Source organism: Paralichthys olivaceus, chromosome 1 (genome assembly GCF_024713975.1).
Source record: "Paralichthys olivaceus isolate ysfri-2021 chromosome 1, ASM2471397v2, whole genome shotgun sequence".
In the NCBI taxonomy this organism is placed as follows: Eukaryota; Metazoa; Chordata; class Actinopteri; order Pleuronectiformes; family Paralichthyidae; genus Paralichthys; species Paralichthys olivaceus.
This window is the reverse complement of record NC_091093.1, coordinates 28,487,328-28,507,068: the sequence shown is the minus strand read 5'-3', so window position 1 is coordinate 28,507,068 and position 19,741 is coordinate 28,487,328. Positions and strand designations below refer to the sequence as shown.

At 41.0% G+C, this 19,741-nt stretch overlaps 1 protein-coding gene across 2 annotated transcripts in view; it reads right to left on the bottom strand.

Annotated features, from left to right (window-relative positions):
* luzp2 (leucine zipper protein 2) overlaps window positions 1–19,741 on the bottom strand; it is a 130,817-nt gene that overhangs the window by 44,621 nt on the left and 66,455 nt on the right. The window contains exons 4-5 of one of the 2 annotated variants that reach the window (XM_020099395.2): window positions 17,095–17,176; window positions 11,995–12,057 (exon numbers count right to left, since the gene is read on the bottom strand). In XM_020099395.2, coding sequence (XP_019954954.2) covers window positions 11,995–12,057; window positions 17,095–17,176 — 145 coding nt within the window. The remainder of the gene's footprint in view (window positions 1–11,994; window positions 12,058–17,094; window positions 17,177–19,741) is intronic. The other variant, XM_069527049.1, reaches the window with a different exon arrangement.

Sequence of the window (19,741 nt, the reverse complement as noted above, 5' to 3'; positions counted from 1 at the left end):
TTTCTGCTACTTGTGCATTAAAAACTCTTCCTTTCAGCTCTTTCCAAAGATTCTCAGTGGGATTTGGGTCAGGACTCACTGTTTGCCAGTTTAAAACATCTTTTCTTTCTCCACCAGTCTTTGTGCTGCCACAGAAACATAAGACCTTTGCCTCAAATCTGGTTTTCTGACACTGGGTAACACATTTCTCTCTTCGATGGCTTGTAATCTTCTGATTTCATCATTCCTTTCATAGATTTAATGCCTCTAGAACCAGACGCAGCAAAGCAGCCCAACAGCATGATTGAAAGAGCTCGAATTTGTTTTCATCTGTCCATTGAACATTATCCCTGAAAGACTTGCAATGAAAGTTTTTGCACAATAGGTTTGCCTTTTTGTGCCTTTCTTTCAATAATGGCCATCGCCCATGGAGCCCTGTTTGGATTATTCTACTACATGCAGATTTCTCAGCAATAGCTGAGTAGCTTTATAAAACTAGTAACTGTGTTTTATGCCTGTTGGTGCACTGCTTTGTTCCAAAAACAAAATGTCAGATAGTCTGATGTGACACATCGTCAGTGAGTTTTACAAACATTTAAAAACAATTTGCAGGTCCTTAAATACAACCGGCACATTTCAGATGGAAATCTTTTGGCTTTTTTTTTCTGAAGATAAATGAATTACGTGCAAGAAATCCAATAATATTGACCAGCGCTGTACTTGTTAGGTTTTCCAATTGTATTTGCATCTTTCTCTCTGAAGTGAATCAGTTTTCTAGGCTGACACTGTCCTCTGATGTCTCAGCTCTGTCTCATGGTGTCAAGATAGTTTGAAACTGAACGTCCTGTGAAGCCGCAGTGTTTGTTAAGACGCCTCCGGCAAAATGGAGAAAGATTAAAAAAAAAAAGAAGTAATTTTTGAACATCTCAAAGAAACGTCTGCAGTCTGAGCCGTCATCAGTCGTGAAGCCCTTGGATGTATTTCTATAATAATAAAAAATAAAAAAAACAGACCATCCACTTTATAGTGTCACAGCTGAACACCACAGAAAACTGGTCACTTGTCTGGAAGCTGAGGGCCAGAAATCAATATCCACGGCAGGCTGTGAGGAATAAAGCAACAGAGCTAAGTGACAGCATGACACCAGCCCTCTGAACACATGCAGCCTGTCTTTACTGCTCTCAAACAAGTTTCTATGATTTGAGTTCAACGCCAGAAACCATGAATCCACACTGAGGGAAAATCCAGTATCAAGGACGATGGAAAAACATCTACGGGTGATTTCATAACTCAAAGTCCAGAACGAGGTTCATGTTATGGTACCCATTAAGTATATTTATTCTAATTTAATCTAAAATCATATTATCGAAAGAAAACATCATGAGTTACACACATTTATAAGAAACATTGACGAAACAGAGCAAAAAGCAAAAAAGACAGAAATAAATCTAATACAAATAAAGTAAAAGCTAAAGATGTGAGTGTCATCAAAGATTTAAGTCGGTGTATTGGATGAGAAAGAGTCAATACTTTTAAATAAGAACATCTGACGGTACATTTAATCCAAACGCTGAATGCAGTTTAAAGACATCGAGAGATCAAGGTTTGAACTTGATTTATTTGACAAGAACAGGTCTCGGTTGCTTATAACAGCAGCATTTCAATGAGTTTATTTCCACGGTCATGGTCTGTTTACCATGGAAACATATTCAGCTCTATGTGAACTAAACATCTAAAACATCTCACTTGCTGTTAATTCACCAGCCACTCACCAACACAGGAATATATATCAAACTTTCTGCGATTAGACCAAAGTACCACTGTGCTTATTTTGGGTTTGTGTTGAGGTGCGGCCGTAAAGAGGGGGTTTACCTTGCCAAAGAAATCTGTGTATCCTACAGACTTTAGGATATTTTAGGCTGTGACTGCTTCTGTTCGCTGTTTGTTGCCATAGACAGAAATAGAGGGGAAAAGTTTGTTTCCCTCTGATTGTCACATGTGAAGCTGCACGGGCGAGCGCAACCCAAAAAGACCGAAACCTTGACTGTGACAGTATTTCCAAGTGTTTGTGGAACAATGTGCACAGTTAAATATGGAGATATTCTGTACGTAGCAGTTCATTACAAATGGAGCCTCCCTTGGCTGTGCAGTGCAACAATAGATTAGAGACTTCTTTCTGTGATTTCTAATATTGTTCGAAAAAGGTTTTATGGTTTCAACCTAATTGGACAATCCCTGGCTACAAGAATAATACATGGGAACCCTGAAAATGAGAAATATTACCTATAAACAAAAGAAGGTTGCTGTATTGGCTGTTTCACAGACAGTAACTGCAATTTGTCTTTTTGCATGTTGCAGCACTTTGGCAGCGTTGAGGGGGAAATGCAGATTTAATACAAGCCGCCCTCGGGCTCCCTGAGGGAACACGCCCTCCCGTTAGTATGAGACATTGAGGCAACGCATTCAGTGTTTGGGTTTTACCTGACACTCCAGATTTCATTACAGACAAACAGAGAGAATGATCATGATCTGAATATTCTCGAAATGGCCTCTGTCTTCCAACAGACCCGGTTGGATTTGTTTACTGTGTTTATGTGCAAACTCACGATCCACTGACGAACCTATGATCAGTACGATGGCCCTGAGAGCTCCACGCACTACCACTTAAGAAAACACACGACCAGATACCCAATAAACAACCAAATACTCACAACACAGCTGAGCCGTTTCCGGGGGACGCCAAAAAGTGATGAACGCTTGTTGTTGCCATTGTTTATTTGACTTGTGAAGTCAGTTGGCTACGTTTCAGTGTCGTTAGAAATTAAGATAAAGGCTCATTTTAACATTGTCATCGCATGATTTAGATATTTTTTAACCTATGTGCTTATTATTAGCCTGCAAACTCAGGTAATCTGACAAAGTACACCTGATCGATTAAGAAACCGGCTAACATCAGGTTAACTAACTACAGCTGACGACGAATCAGAATCAGAATCAGAATTCTTTTATTTGCCAGGTATGTTTGCACATACAGGAAATTGCCTTGGTGTTGATTGACGATGATGTCAAGAGAGTTTGTGGTGATATCTGAAAAATGTTCTTAGCCACAAGACAATTCAGAACTACTAAAAATAGCAACTCAGAAATACAAACACAGTCTCATGTCAGCATGACTCATATATAATAAAGAAAATAACATAACATAGTAGAGTAGCGTGTAGCGTGTCCTTGAGGATGGTGCCTTTCTGGCTGTATACCTGTCAGGTCAGAGTCAGGGTGAAGGAAACACAGATAGCATCATGACAAGTATCAGGAAAAGAAAAAGAATATGTGATGTGAGCTTAAAGCGTCAATGCTGAAGCGAAGGAAAAGTCCAATCTCCAGCGTCATTCCAGATGTAAACACACTAAACTGATGGAGTCCGTGCAGCGGCTTTCACAAGCTTGATAGCTGATATCCATATGAGAGGGTGGCTTGATGGAATTTAAGGGGACAGTTTACAGAGAGCGATTCTAGTGTCCAGATAAAACCATTATTCACATGAGACACATCGAGGATTTCCCTCAATTAATACACCAGGAGAAATGTACCTTCTGTAAGTTTAACTTTCAGTCAGAACTGATTTCTCTCCTCTACAGCTCTTGCGCTTCTCCAATCGCAACACTTTCTGTCGATTTCAGAGAAGCAGACACTGAGTCAGTATTTTAGCTTCAAGTCAAGACTCATTTATTTAATGCAGCGTGCATTAAATAATGGTTTCCTGATTCCAACAGCACCATTTTTCTCTCCTCTTTATCACCAGTAAAAAAGCAGTTAGACCAGTATTAACAGTGCTATTAAAGGAGAGGGCAGCGGCTCGCTTGATACAAATGAGCGGACGATGATGTGGCTGTGTTTGCTCCTGAATACGTCTTCGGTACTGACTGAGAAGGGAAAACGGATCTACAGTCTGTTAACCCGCCAGATCACCCCGAGCAACATTCGACTGAATGCTGACCGAGGAAATATCAAGTATTCACTGATGAGGCTTCCAGGTTCCCCCCCCCCTGACTTCTGTGGAAGAGGGAATCAATGCTTCGTGTGGAGAGCGCTGAGATCAGAGATGTTTCAGTGCTGAAAAATGGCGTATAGACGAGCATGTCGTCCTGAAACGAAAGCGCAAGGTCTGTGCATTTAGAAGTGAGAGAAACACAAAAAGGATCGTGTCCCAGAGAAACAGTGAGAAACAGATCTGACAGTGGATTAGCAGGGTGGAGAGGCATTCTACACTTCTGCCTTTAGCTTTCACCAGGTTGATTTTTAAAAAAAGCTTTAAACTCAGCTGAACTGTAATTGAGGTTTTATTTACTTAATCAGAGCCTCTTTCATTGACTCATCTTCAGGACGCAGGCGAGTGGAAATCATGGATTTCTAACTAAATGGATGTTGATTGTGTGGGTGGTCTTCACATTCACCCTCAGTTCTCAGATAGCTGCTGATTGCTCATATACTATGTTGTTGTTGTCGTCAGGGCATTAAGGCGAAAAACTACTCTCTTGCGTGGGTTGATTCCATATACTCATAGTTGTGTGCACAGCTATCAAGCTTGTGATTGGCCAGAGAGAAAAGAGATGATGGCTGTTGAGAACGTCTCCATACTCACCAGCTCCAGTCTCTGGTGAATTCACAGCTAATGACGTAACATATGGTTTATTACAAGATGAGAGACTTGAGCCACAAATCAGTAAGTGAAGTAAAGATGGACGACTCATCTCCGCTTCCTCCCACGATCCGGATGTGAAGCCCAACGATTTGCTCCGTCGCTCTCAACCGTGGTGTTTCACACTGTTTTCAAATAACAAATTAAAAACTTACCAGAGGAAAATTAACACTTAAATATAGATCAACGTGATAAAAACTACCTCAACTGATTTATGTGACATGTATTTTGACTTTTGAGTCCCATCTGCTGACACGGAGGAGGTGGGATTTATAACCTGTAATGCCGCCAGCCACCAGGTGATGATCAAGACGCTTTGGCTTCACTTTTGAGGAGCTGTCATGTCGTCCATCTTTCTGCACAGTCAATGCAGTCCGGCTCCTAATTAATTCCCCTGCTCTGTTGTGTTTGCAGGTCACGTTGCTGACGGCTCACACTTTATCTCACAGTTCTCACAGTTTGCGGCTGCGAGGCTGCTTTTGTTACTGTTATATACCGTGAGCCATGTTCGCAGATCGCCATGGCAACCTGAGACACATGGATTTGTGGTTTTGATTTTATTCGCATGTAAATGAAGCGTCCGTACCGTCCCAGTGGCGTGACTTCAGAGAGACATGTCAGAAATTGTGTTTTTTTTTAATGTTTTGTGTCACATCAATGCTTCGCACGGCACAATGTGTGAATCCAGCTTCCTGTTCCTTCAGAGGGACTGTTACCTTTTCAAAGGGGGGGACGTGAATGAAAACACGTCAAATTCATTTCACATTCTGCAACTCGCAGTGGGAGTATGATGATTTTTCAATTTGCATTCCACATCATGTCATTTGTTGTGGAGCTCATGGTCAGTTCACAATAAATCTACGAGTGGGCGATAAACACGCAGCTGTGTGCATCAGTTTGAGCCGCACAGATTTAGAGTTTGCAATTAACATGCATAAATATTTAAAAAAAACAATATACATGGAATGTATATTTACTGTAAATAGTTTAACCATGTAGCTAGAATTCTTGTAAGGTTTATGACAAATAGAGTTTCCTGCCTGCAGCAGCAGCAGCAGCAGCAGATGCCAACCTGTCAGGACTCACATCTAGAAATAAAGATATCATTGGCAAAGCAAGAAAGAAAAAATATATATTTCTATTTTTTTAAGAATCTTTCATTTTCCATGTGCATTACTGGACAATTTCATGCCTCTGGAAATCCTGCAAATAACACGATCTACGGTTGAAATATTAGCCTGTGACCGACTCTTCACAATTTCCTGACACGCAGCCTGCGACCGAAGTCGTGAGACGGGCGCGTCTTTGTATGAAACGGGAGCTTTTCACCCACTTTGTATTGTTTCAATATTGATGATACATGAAGATGAGTAATGTTTAATATCCCACCGTGTTGCCTGGACTGAGATGCACTTGGTGGATAAGAGGCCGTGCGCTACAACTACAACATGCACTTCCACATCCTCATGTGCAGTCGGAGAGAGGGGATATCAGAGTCTCTTTTCTCCGTCATGTTTCACCAGTTCTGATTGTTTCTTAAGCGGCCATCCTCCCAGCAGTGAAATACTTCCGTACTGATGGTGACAAACCACAGCTCCAGACCAAACTAAAATGTCTAAATCAAACCACGAAGTCAGTACAAACGGGCTTTGGTTCCATTTTTCTGCCTATTTATTAAACTGACCACACACACGCATCCAACATGCAGTTATCCGTGAGTGATGCATGCATTACATTGTCAATAAAGCACAAACACGGTGTAGGTAATTGTGTGCTGGCATAACAGTCCACAGCACTTGAATCTGTCACTGCCGTATATCTCGACCTTTTTAATTTACAATAAACACTGTCACTCTCTCTGGATGTCGAGCCCACAATGGCTCTTGCGTAACGAGTCGGGCCTGCTGTCTCCGATATGCGGCTGCAATCGATCAGACCGTACATCACCTGTCTGTTCGGCACGAAAAAATGACATTGTGTGCCATTATCCGTCTCACCCCATTTCATCCAGACCTCCATTTTTGTCAGCGCAGTTTTGCTCTTAGCGCATGTCAGCGATCACATGTCCCGACATCAGCTGTGATAAGAGTCTCGGTGGCATTTGGAAGCTTTTTGCATTAATGCAGTGGCTGAGTAATGTAGTGGTGGAGGAGGAAGGTCGTAATTTATTCTTCAAGGCAGGAGCTCCATTCAGTTTAGTGGTTTGTGTGTGGAAATAACACAAAAAAAGGCCGAATAACAGTCAAAGTAAGTTAATTTAAAGTTAATTTAATACCCAGATATTAAGAAAGGTCTCAGAGGGAGTACGACATTAGATTCACAGTGTGTGAGTAATTTCTAATGTTTCCCGAGAGAACGTTACCTCTGGTGTCGTTTCTTTGAATATGCATCGTCTGTACACGTTTCATCTGCGCTGCTGTGCTTCGTTACTGTTTAAATTACGATAAACTGAAATTATGATTCTGTTACGTCTCCTTTTATCACCTCTTAAGATCAGGAACGAGGGACAAAAAAGAGAAGTTCTATCTGCTTTGTCTCTGTCCTGTTCAACAAACAGAAAGCTTTCATTTTCCACCTGCTTCTGCTTCGTCTCAATCTCCTCCGGTAAGTATCACACAGAGATCCAGTAAACGCACCTGTGTATGATTTTTATTTTTATTTTCTGCAATTTAGTCTATGAAATTACATCAGGAAGCCATGAAAGGAAGAAGACAGTGATGAGAAAGCTATTGTAGACTGAAAAACATCAGAATCGGCAGCGAGGGATTGAGTATGTGGCAAGGCGCCCTATTACGAGGCTCTGTGAGAACCTGATGAATCCCAGCAGGATCCGAGTCAGTCCGTAAATCACTCTCTCTAAAAAAAAAATACTCATAATAAGCCCTGAAAGCAAATCATTGATAATGACTTCACAGTGAACAGCAGCCATAAAGCTTCCCCCCCGCTGACACCGCCACACAAATCACAGGGATCGGCAACATAAAGACACATTTTAAAAAGTAATGCCGGTGTAAACAAAGGGTACGCTGAGCTTTACTGATGGTCCTCCGGTCTCCGTCAGGAAACGCTGTGAGGCCACAGATGCACCGTTCAGAGAAACCATTTTATATCACATGACTACACCACACGCACTCAACTCTCAAGTTTATATGAAGGTTACAAAAGTCCATTCTTTTATACCTCCACAAAGAAGATTGTGTTTTCCTCGGATATATTGTTTTTTTTTAGCTGGATTAAGCAAAAATTATTTAATTTAAGGATTGAGTCCAAATCTAGACAATATATATATATATGAGATAAGAAATTCCAGGGAAATTCATGAATCTTAAAAAAAAAAAAGAATCAGGCATGTTTAGGGAACTGATTTTTATGAGAGTGTGCAACTTGTTGAATTTATAGAGGCTGTCGGGCATTGATGGAGGTGTACGCTCTACTGAGTGCTATTCTAGTTGATACCGTTGTAAAAAGATGATAATTAAACTTAATGTTATATTTAGAGGGGGTGAATATTTATCCCACCCTCACTGACATAAATGCAGCCAAACAACTTTTAGAAGCAGTTCTCAATGTAGCTCAATACACTTCTACAGGACCGTAAAATCCAGCCAGCATATAAAAATAAGAGTGTATTGATATTAAGAGGAAAGACAATTTGTTAATCTTGAACATGCAGGTTATACTCAGCGTGTTTAATTGTATATTTCAGCTTTATTTTACCTAAAAATATTGTTTGAGGCAACAGGACATTTAATTTTTTAAGGTGTTTTAAGAAGTTTCTGCAGTTCTCACTGACTGGCTGGAAGTTCAAGGTTGACAGCTTTAATGACCCACAAGGTATCAACAGGGTCATTCACATCAGGACTCGGGGGGACCCTCAACGACCCACTAGTTGGCTGGAGGGTCATCGACCTGCATGTTTAACATAATGACTCTCGAGATAAGTAACGACCCAAAGAGGTTAAATAACCTGGAACGTCCAGAGGGTCAGAACTGAATCCTCCTGCATGAAGTTGACAGTTTTAAAGTAAGATGGAGGACAGAGAACTCTGAGGTAGTAAAATGATAATGCTTTAGCTCTTTTGACCTTTGGGTTTCTGCACACAAGAGCATTTCTGCAACTCACACACAAGTGTACTGGATGTGGAGAAATGTTTCTCATGATTCCCTGCATGTAGCCACAAACTTAAATGTCAGAGCGGCACAGATGTCAGAGGAGTTCCCAGACTTCTATTGACCGCAACTGACCCCATCTGTATGTGGTCAAGAGCGTCCTCACATCTAGAGAAGACGTTTCCAACATAGAGCTGGAAGAGAGGAAGACAAATCTCAAAATGTCAACAATGGACTACTCATGTGATGCGGACTGTGGCTTCAAAAAAAAGATTATTGCGTGCAGATGATTGATGGAAATGCACTTTAGCAGGAGAAAAATCCTTCCCATGCCTCCTCGTCAGCATCTCCGCACCGGTTTGACTTCCAAATGAAGAGGTTGCATTAAAGCAATCCTTAATCCCTAATTGTTCATTACAAAGCCAAATCACGGCCTTCTCTATGGGTCATTTAGTCAGTTAAACCGATCAGCCGCGCAATAACGCCAACATGTGCAACCTGCTGCTGTGAAAATCCCTTGATTGATGGTTGAGGGCTTTCTACATTTACCTCTGATTACCCAGAGCGGAGCTAAGCATGCAAGAACAAATCCAATATATAACATTAACAGACAGTTATTCAGGGACGCCACGGTGGTGCTTCACGGTGGGTGAAGAGGTTCCGGGCTCGAAGCTGCTGGTCGGTGTAGATGTTATATGTTCTCCCTTGTGCCTGTTACAGTTTTCTCATGTCGCTCCGGCTTCATTCCCACCGTCCGAAGACTTTGCAGCTTAGGTTAAGACTCTTAATTGCCTGTATTTTGCGAACCTCTCGTCCGACATCAACTGGGATTTGCTGCAGCCACCCGCGTCCCTCAAAGGATAATCGGTATCACTAATGCGGGTATAAGTTGGAGACATTGATTTAAATTGAACTGCTGCCTGAGATATTACCTTATAATCATTAATCAACAAGGATATGTAAAGGTTGATGTACTTTAGGTATTAGCTGCTTTTATTATCCTGTATTCTTGTCATGACATGGCCACAACATAGCTTCACTGGAGAATTATTATTATTATTATTATTATTATTATGGGTACAGCTGCAAAGTGAGAACATGGGTGAGGACCTAGCATATTCATTTGGTTGTTAAATCAGCTCCATTTATTGTTTGGAACCAGTTAATAAAAAGTTCAGCATCTCTCTTTAGACAATAACAGCATCGATGTGTTGACCAGCTGGTATAATTGAATCAGCTGGTTGTGGTGACTTTAGAGAGCTTAGGATAAATAAACGCTTTAGCTCCGGACATGTTGTGAGAATTATTCACAACACAGAGTTGACCTGCTCGTAGTATTTTTTATGTGAACAGCAAGGAGTCCTGCAGCAGATGGTCTTGCCTCCATGACGCTGTCCCCTCAGCATCACGGAGACAGCGTGGGATCACATGACGAAGACGCCGAGTAAAACAAAACCCACAGCAGATTCCTCAAAAGGCTTGGAACAACCGAACAGGTGCTGCTTGCAAAAGGTGCTCTATGCATAAGTGAACTGAAACAAACAGTTGGGTTATTACTGGAGCTCGTAGTTGCACTGATCAGATGATTATTCCCCATCATGAAGAAGTCAAAGAGAAGTTAGAAAAATGACGTTGTGTATAATTCAAACATGTATTTCTTGAGGTATCTCTGCCTCCTCTAGGACGAAACACATGGTCTAAAGCTTATAGAGGTGGGGAATGATCCTTATTATGTGCAAGCCTCTCTGATGTTTAATCATTTCTGAAAGCATCCACACTTTAATTTTAAAGCCTAAAACTTTTTGCACGTCTGACAAATCCACTGCAACATGGATTCTGGCAGGTTACTTCTATAACCAGTGTGATCTCAGGGACTTAACGTCATCGTGTCATTGTTTGGTTCTTCATTTCAAGCACTTGATCGAGTTAACAAAGCAGAGTTTAGTCAAAATTGGCCTCAAATTAACTTGAACATCTGGCAAAAATCGGTTTTCTCACCGCCGTGGTGAGCAATATGGCCTGGTAATCTTCACTATCTCTTCATCATCATTTTTCATGATCTTGTGATGTGATTAGAAAACCCGCCCGCAGTTCAGAGCAGGAACAACAAGCATCGACTGTGACCGTGGTGTTACATTATAGAGCATTATGAGCCTGCTGTACGTGTGAAGACCCTTTTTATACTGAAACCATAAACAGAAACAAAACTGCAATGGATATTTGTCGAATACACAAAAAGTGAGTTTTTGTAGAAAAGTTTATAAAGCCATTAATGGTAATGAAAAATAACTTTATAGTTAATTAAGTAACTTTTATGATGCCATTAACGCACCAGATGTTAATTTAATCACCTAAAAAGCTAAAACTAAAGTGGTGAAAATCTGCAGAAATGTGTATTTGAATACAAGAAATATGAGAGTTAATCACTCTGAGGTTAAAAAATGAACTGAAAGCTAATTAATGATTAATCAAAGGGTTTCCAATAAATCCAGAGAAATGAATAAAGAGCATGGTTTCACTTCATTTGTCAAAATGTCGGTCTGAACCCTTGTTTTGACATTTTTCATGATACGCAGCCGACAACACACAAACCAAAGTCTAAGTTTGAAGGACTTACAGGCAGCTGCCGCGGAAACAGTGACTGCACGTTACATCTAATGAGCTGTTGGTTGGCTGTTATTTTTTTCTGTTCCTGCAGATAACAATCCAAACGGTAGATAATGTGGTGTCACATGTTGTCAGCGTAGCTACAATGGCATTTGCCGGCACAGTTTTTTTTTATTTCCAAGCTGTCTGAGGCGTCAGCGGTAAATGTCAGATTTCGGTGTCAAAGAGAAAAAAAAAAAAGAAAAGAAAAAAAACTTCTTTTCAGACCAACTATTTTGCTATTTTATTTTTGATGTTTTAACAGTCGAGCAGCGGGAAACAGAAGAAGCGATAATGCAGAGACGACCTCTCGGCCAACACGGGCGGCGGCAGCAGCCGCGATCACAATCAAGCTCAAAGACACAAAGACACAACCCGGTGATTACAAAGTGCTCAGAAAACACATTCATGCCAGCGAATGTCCAGCTTCGATTGAGGACACAAAGATTGTCACATGGAATGGAAGAGGCAGAGACACATTATCTTCCTTTACGGTGACACACTGTGTTGAAAGCCTGAACGAGGAAGTGATGGAGGGATTATTTGGTTTGATGACTCACCTCTTGCTGCAGATCCTTGATGATTTTGTTTTTTTTCTCCATCTCCACTTTGAGAAATTTAATCTGAAGACAGAAAAAAAAAAAAAGGACAAAAGAAAGACGATGACAACAAATCTGCAGGCTCACTGTGTTATTTTTCCGTTCGCTGAACATATTTAATGACGGTTATGGATGTCGACTACGCCTATTTAAGCAGTGCACGTGAAATTAAATGCATTGAATGAAGGTAATTATGACAATTATCAGAAGGCAGCGCCAGTATCTCATTCACAGTCGTCCAGCGGTAAAGGACGAGATGGGTGGTCTGAAAATAAACTAACAATTAGGGCTGCACGATTAATCGCATTAAAATCTTGATTCGCACCGATATGCGATCTAACTGACGACAACTCTGCTGCATTTTAATGAGGGACATCAGCTGCATCAAAACAAGCGCTCCCGCTTTCTTCCGAAGAATCTCTCTTTTGTGGAGCGGTTTGTAATATTGAATGTCTGAAAACTACAGCTGATGACACAACCACGCAAATATTGTTGGCATTGGTTGAAGCTGTGACGAGGACAATGTTGTATTTGAAAGACGCCTGCGAATGAGTCAGAGAAAAAGTTTGTATTCGTGACAAATAATAATTAAAAAAAAACAACAAAATGAATGCAGGAGAAAAAAAGCTGCTGACAATGAGAGGGAGGCGTGATCTTTAATTCTTAAAAAATTATAGTCTGAGCTCCAAGCCCCATCGATGTAAATTTTAAAATCAGGTTACACACATTTACAACTTTATATAACTTGAACATGAGTAAATCGTGCATGTTTTTAATCTTCATTAAACATTTATATATATTTATAACGTTTATTAACATCAGCAAACACCTCATGAACCGACAAAGGGACATAAATCCCTTTTTTATTCGAACCTTTTGCTCTGGAGGGGTGAAATTCAAAGTCACATTTTTTTTCCCCCGACTTTAGCGTGAGTGCACCCGAGGGAACTGTAAACTAGGCGACACCGGTTGACTCACATGATAACATCAAAGGTCATGTTCAGTCACTGTCGCCACACAGCCCGAGAGAAAATGATGAAAAACATATAAAGCATAAAAAAAAAATTAAAAAAACCAGAAAGAAAGAACATCCTGGTGCATCATGAACTTATTTGTTCATGAATGTCATCAAACAAGACGGTAAATCATAAAAAACGTTATGCACGTGTAGTACATGCGACTACGTGTTTGTGATTATATACGTCAAGTCGCAAAACCGGTGTTTGTATTTGATCTATCGTCTTTAATTTAAGCAGCACGACCACTTGCTGGGAGGTTTACATTGAGGCAGTATATCAAGGCTTCTTCTATAAATGAACATTGCTCTTCATAAAGCGTCGGAGGCACAGAGGCCCCTCGCTGCAGCGAAATGTTAAAACACAGTTTCCTCTTTTTAGACGACCGCCCATCAACCCGTGAAGACTTTTAAAACCTCGGTCACACGTTGTATTTCTCTCGTGTCTTACAGAGTTTGTTTTTCTTAACGAGGTGTCCAGAAACGTTTCATCAGAAGCTCCCTGATTCTCCCCCTGGCAGGAACAAACACCTTGTTTATTCCTGCAGTGCGTAGCTGCCTATTTTTCCAGTGCGTGTCGGATTCTAGGGCCCATATGTTTATCATGTCATAGTTTTATCTTTGTTTATCACGTCCCTTTCATCATGAGCTCAGCGTGTCTTGCCGGGGCAGACCTGTATCTTGTGTTTAGCAGCCAGACAGAGGTTCAAACAGCAACTGCAGACGTCAAGCTGCTGCCGAGAGCTGCCATAGATATATGTCTAAAAGAAAGAAATCTATCTGTGTGTGTGAAAGAGAGAGACAGAGAGAGAGGAAGATAGACCAAAGATATATCATTCTCTCCTTTTTTTGAATCTGGAAAGATGTTTCTTTAAAGTTGTGTGTCCTTAAGAGAGGTCATCCAGTGACTCCAGGGGACTAGGAGGGAAGGATTCACGGGGCTGGTGACCTCATACCAGGATCGGACCCCAGGGAGCAGACAACTGAGCCTCACCAGTGGACTCGCAGCCCTGAGCGGAGCATGATAGCATCAAGGTTCATGTTTCAGTCAAAACCACTGCCACGGGGAAGGGTTGGAAATAAAAGAAAATAGCAAACAGGACTTGGTGTAGCTTGTAGTTTAGCAGAAAATAAGTCAAATAGAGGGGAAATATTTTAACAGCGTCTTTACATTAGTAGTTCAGCAGTTTGTGAAGTTAAGATTTAATTGTTTGTATATGTAAATAATGACTTATAATAAAAATATATGACATAAAATATAGAGATAAAAAGACAAATTGTCGAGCTGGACTGGAGGAAATATAAATGTGGTCTAATGTAGTGAGGGAAATATCCGTTAATTGATTAATTAATATGTTCATTAATTCATTAGTTTAATAAATTGTTTGAAAATGTGTCAGACAACAAACTTCTCTGCAGTCATGCAAGGACCTCTGTAAATGCTAACATCAGTATGCTAACATGTTAGCAGGTTAGCATGTTAGCAGGTACCGTTAACCCCGTTCAAATGTTAATTGAGTTTGTTAGCCTGGTGAGGAAACTGAGGGTAACGGGGATATCACATGTTTTGCATTTGGTCAAGTAAGAGTGGGAGTGGCTCTTCAGTGAAGCTTTTTAGTTTTAGACCAGTGTTTCCACTAACGACCCGAGGATCATTGTAATTTGAACATAATATTTCAAACACAAAATAAAACAGCAGAGTCTAAATGTTTACGAGAAAAAAGATCATATTTTGTTCAACGAGTAATTAACGCAAACGACTCAGAAAGATTAAAAACAGTGACGAGAAAGTCAGAGATAATTTTCGTACCAACTATATTTTAATATTTACTTTCTGCAGAAACGACTAAAAGACTCTCTCACAGCCAAACCCCTTCCTGGTGCAGAGTCCTGCAGTGAGACCGGTTGTTCTTCCGCTGCTCAAAACACTTATCAGGGTACATTTCTACTTTCTCATCTTCTCCTCCACGCGTGCTTCTGATGATCTCTGCACATCACAAGCTGCGGTAACCATTTTTATTTTTCCCGAGCCTCTAACATTCCTCATGTTGATTCTCTGTGGATCTGTTTTATTTATGAGCCTTGTTCTCCCACTGAATCGTGAGCGGACGCAGATTGGAGACTGCGTTTCACCGTTCTGCTGAACGACTGTGGCGTTCGCATGACGCCGAGGTGTTCTTTTTAATATCGGAGCTCAGTGGTTGTTACAAATTCCATCTAACAGAACATGAATGTCAAACTCGAATCGTAAAACCCAGCGACTGGGATTTGTCACTGGTCTGAGGAAAATGGCAAGAATGTCACTTGAGAAGTTACTGGAGTATTGTTTATCTCGCAGAGCGCAGTCCACTTTGATTGTTCATCGTAATGTCACAGTCAAACCTCCCGACTGTGCGTAAGAAGCCAAGTCGCGAGCTTTTCATTAGCGCACACTGAAAATCCCTGACGCGGTCCTGTGACGCTGTAGCCGTCAGGGCAGCGAGACGGGCGTCATGGTGATTTGTCATTTAGGGGTTTGGTGACAGAACGTGAGGCGAAGACACGAATTTAGGACGATATGATAATATCGAGCACATGAACACACAGCTTTAAACAACACATTTCAACGGACAGTTGGGGTAAGAGTTGGTTTAAAGGTTCATGTACATGTTGTTGTTTCAGGTGTATTTGTTCTCTCAGAGCTGCTACTGGTCTGTGTTGGGTCAAGAGAAGATATTTAATCACATGTTCATATTTTTGAGGCAATGAACCTCTATTAATATGTAAAAAGGCAAAAATGAGAGAAATTAGCTGCTCTCAGATTTGCAGATATGTGTTAACGATGTTTTCTAACACGAGACGGACGTAAAACCGATGAAAAGAACAGAAATATCTCTGGAGGAAAAAGAGGAGCCATACAAGTGGAAGATGAAGATTCTATATATGTGTGGAAACTCAACCCGGAAGCTTTAGTAAAATAAAAACATGCTTTAGATATTCTAGGTGAGAATGAAGTGATGGTGATGCTCGCTGAGGGTGAAGGGCCGAGGGTGTCACACCACGTTAACCCCTGTGAGACGAATTGTGATCTGTAAATATGGGTTATACAAAGAAAATCTTTACGAAGATGATTCAATCGCCTGAACAAAATATATAAAACTACACCAGGATGACGGGTTCTTACATTTAGAACCTTTAACGTTGACTGAATCTGCCAAAACAAATCAGATTCAACTATTTTATTCATGTTGTTTGGTTCAACAGTTAAATATCCTCTAACATATTGATAGAACAGTTTGAAACTACTTTATCTATCTCACACACCAAATTGAGCTCCTCCACCCAAGTACTGGTTTAAACATGTATAATGTATAAGGATAAATTATTAATATGAATTGAGTGACAGCTCACATGGGAGAATGTTACTCCTGCCAGTGACGTGATGCAACCTGCCAGAATAAAAAAAAAAAAAAAAAAAAAAAAAAGACGTTGGATTTGTTGGAACTGTAGAAAAACATGTTTCAGCCTCTTACATGTGAACATTTGCAGATTTTCTTTATTTCAAACGTGACGGATTTGACTTTTGCTCTATCGATCTAAAGGAATTAGTGACTTTACAGCGTTTCCCTCTGGGAGACGGTGCTCTGCATCTTTCACTCTTTTCTGAGGTCAATGATCGTCTGAACTGAAGTGTCCAGATTGTTCGAGATACCTGAGAGAAATGTAATCAGAAGTAAAGCGACGGTTTATTGGGTGTCACAGAGGGATGGACGGACATGTAGATGTAGTAGATGGTTATATGAATACATACATAACAGGTAGGTACATGGGTTACAATGGCTTTGTCCAATTTTAGTCAATTTTTACGCGGAGGTTGGGACGAGACGAATCATTCGCTCCGTATTTCTGAGAGTTTCAATTAGGTGTTGAGGAGAGGGGGGCGAGAGAGGGGGGCGAGAGAGGAGGCTGCTGCGTAATTAGTGTGGATCACTGAGGGCCCTGTGTGACAGGTGACGGGGCTGGTTAGAGGAGACCGGATGCTGATGGTCAGGTCGGCGCTGTCTTACCGTGGCCTGCTGCTTCTCCGCTCTCTCATTTGCCTCGTCCAGCTGCTTCTGCAAGGCCGCCTGGAGGGACTTCATCTCCTCTCTGTCAAGTGAGGGGGAAGTGAGAAACACTCTGTTAGCACATCCGACTCAAGCTCGGTGAGGCCTCCGCCGCTCTGCACTCCTTAAACACGTCCACAGACATTTCTGCACAGGACCTGAACTGAGAGAAACTGTTTTAACTTCTGTTGAAATTGGAAAAAAAAACGTTTGATTATCTTTAAAGGTCTTTGCAGACTGACTCCGTGTTTTTCATCCACAGTTTTTTTTAGTGTGGTCTCAGTATCGTTAACTGATAACATTCTGAACAAGATCAGGATTTTAATCACAAGATGAAATTCTCCCTGTTCCTGACGTCCTCTCAGGATTGGATGGACCCAATGTGTTTTTTTTAGTTTTTTATTTTTCGACGGCAAATTTTTCAGAACAAATCAAATTCCTGTGCGTGACAATATTTATTGGATGACAGAGTAAAACTAAATACGCAGTTGCCGTGCAAAGACATTTGCAGGGGATGAAATAAAGTTCATGTCACTTTAGAGCCTTGAAATAATTGTTTTAAATGTGAAAAAAGAAATTAAAGTGGATTTTAGGCACAAAGAAAAAAATAATTCCATAAATGTCAAGTTTCTAAAATTCTATGAAAAAAGCATAAATCTTATTTGTGAAAATCTTTTTAATTCCAAACTTTGTCTGCAACTCTCCACCCCAGTGGCTGTTGTCATTCATTATGGCAGCTTCCATAATGAATGACAACGACGATGCAGACATTAGCACATTATTAAGGGAACAATTAGTGTTTCACGGATGTGTTTGTTGAACATTTCTTGCTTAACTGACGACCAAATCTGCTGCAAACTGCTTTTGTGGAATTGTTCAAGCCTCATTTACACATAACACATTAAAACTAATTGATCTGGCATGAACATTTTCCTCTGTGCTTTTTTTTGTTACTTTGCATTTGTTCTTCTTTAATCCCCAGAAACAATTTCACATTCATTGGAGTTTTTGTTTCCCTGTTTGAATTTTAAAGGTTCACGTGCCGCCAGTTTTTCTTCAGATGCACGGATTCGTAAAGCATCAGAAACGAAGAGCGCGTCTTCGTTCTAGGTCAATGAGAGGACGTATAAAACCCACATAGTATGTAGTATTTATTACGTAGCAACATCCAGTGGCATTTGGAGCAGTCGCCATAGATTTTATGCATGCTGTATGAAGACTGGCGCAGCTTTCATTATTTGTTTAACATAATATGTTAATAAATGAAGATGCGATGGGTATTCTGTGCTGTTTGATGCCCCTGTGAACAGATAACAGCAATGCACACTGAATTATAAATTGAAGTGGGCAACTGATGTGGGTCAGTGGTTTCAAAAACGCTTGTAGGAATCACGTCACAAGGCGGCACAGTGAATCAGAGATAACAGTGTATTTACTGTTTCTAAGAGAGAGAGAGAGAGAGACGTGGCTGTGGACGAGTGCCGCAGTCAAGCCGTCGGATCTTTTAAGGCGGAGCTGCGAGTGTTTAGGTGGAAAGAATCTCACTGCTCAACAGTTTTCTCTTATGCATGATTTTAAATGCCAGTGGTCCTGTCTCTTGGCAGAAGTTCAGCCCAGTAAACATTTTTCTTTGCAGTGGCCCGGCCCACCACGCCACCGCTTTGGCATTTCATTTAAATTCCCATCTCCTGCATCCAAGACTTTTTTTTTTAAATCTATAAACAAAAAGATCATAACTGCCCAAGCTGCCAAAAAGTGGGACAGCACATGTAGGACTGACGCACCTTGAAGGCACAGAGCGTCGAGCGTAAGGCGAACGGGTTGACAGCAGCACGTTAAATCACAGCTGAAGTCATCTTTCTTTTACTTTTTCTGCTGCAGATCAGCTCAAAATACTGAGAAGTCACTAACAATTAGCGTGTATCTCCAATATTCAGGGAGGAAACCTTTCGATTTGTTACAAGTTTGTGTGGCTGCAGAGGGCGGCGCTGCTGCAGGGTAAAAGTTACACAGCGTTGCTTTAATACAAAGCACCGACAATATCTACCGTTTTTATTTTGATGCAGCAGCGTTTAAAACTCAGAATTGAACATAACTGCCCAAACTGACAGAAACTGGGACAGTAAATGATGAAGACTGTCGTACCTTGAAGGCGCAGAGCGGCGAGCGCGAGACGAACGGGTTGACAGCAGCACGTTAAATCACTGCTGAATTCAGTTTTTTTTTTTTTTTTGCTGTTTGGAAACTTTTGAGATTTCACAGTTTTACCGTCTGCACCGACTCTGCGGGGAAACGTTTCTGCAGCAAACTTATTTTCAGAAAAACAATCAAACGGCTGTTAAGAGATGTCAAAAATAAATGACTTGCAATGCATCACCTGTCTGCATCTGCCGTGATGGAGGCAGCTTGTAATCACACTTGGCAGATATGGAACTCCAGAGGTGGATTAATAACACTTTGGCTGAAGGGGAGGGGGGGGGGGGGGCAGCATTGCTAGGTAGGCAACATTGAGCCAAACTGCTGCTTTATGGTTTTTTAGCTTGATGACATGTCAGGGATGCCATGGACCAGTGATAGGCTATTGATTGGCTATCAGGAAACTGCACAC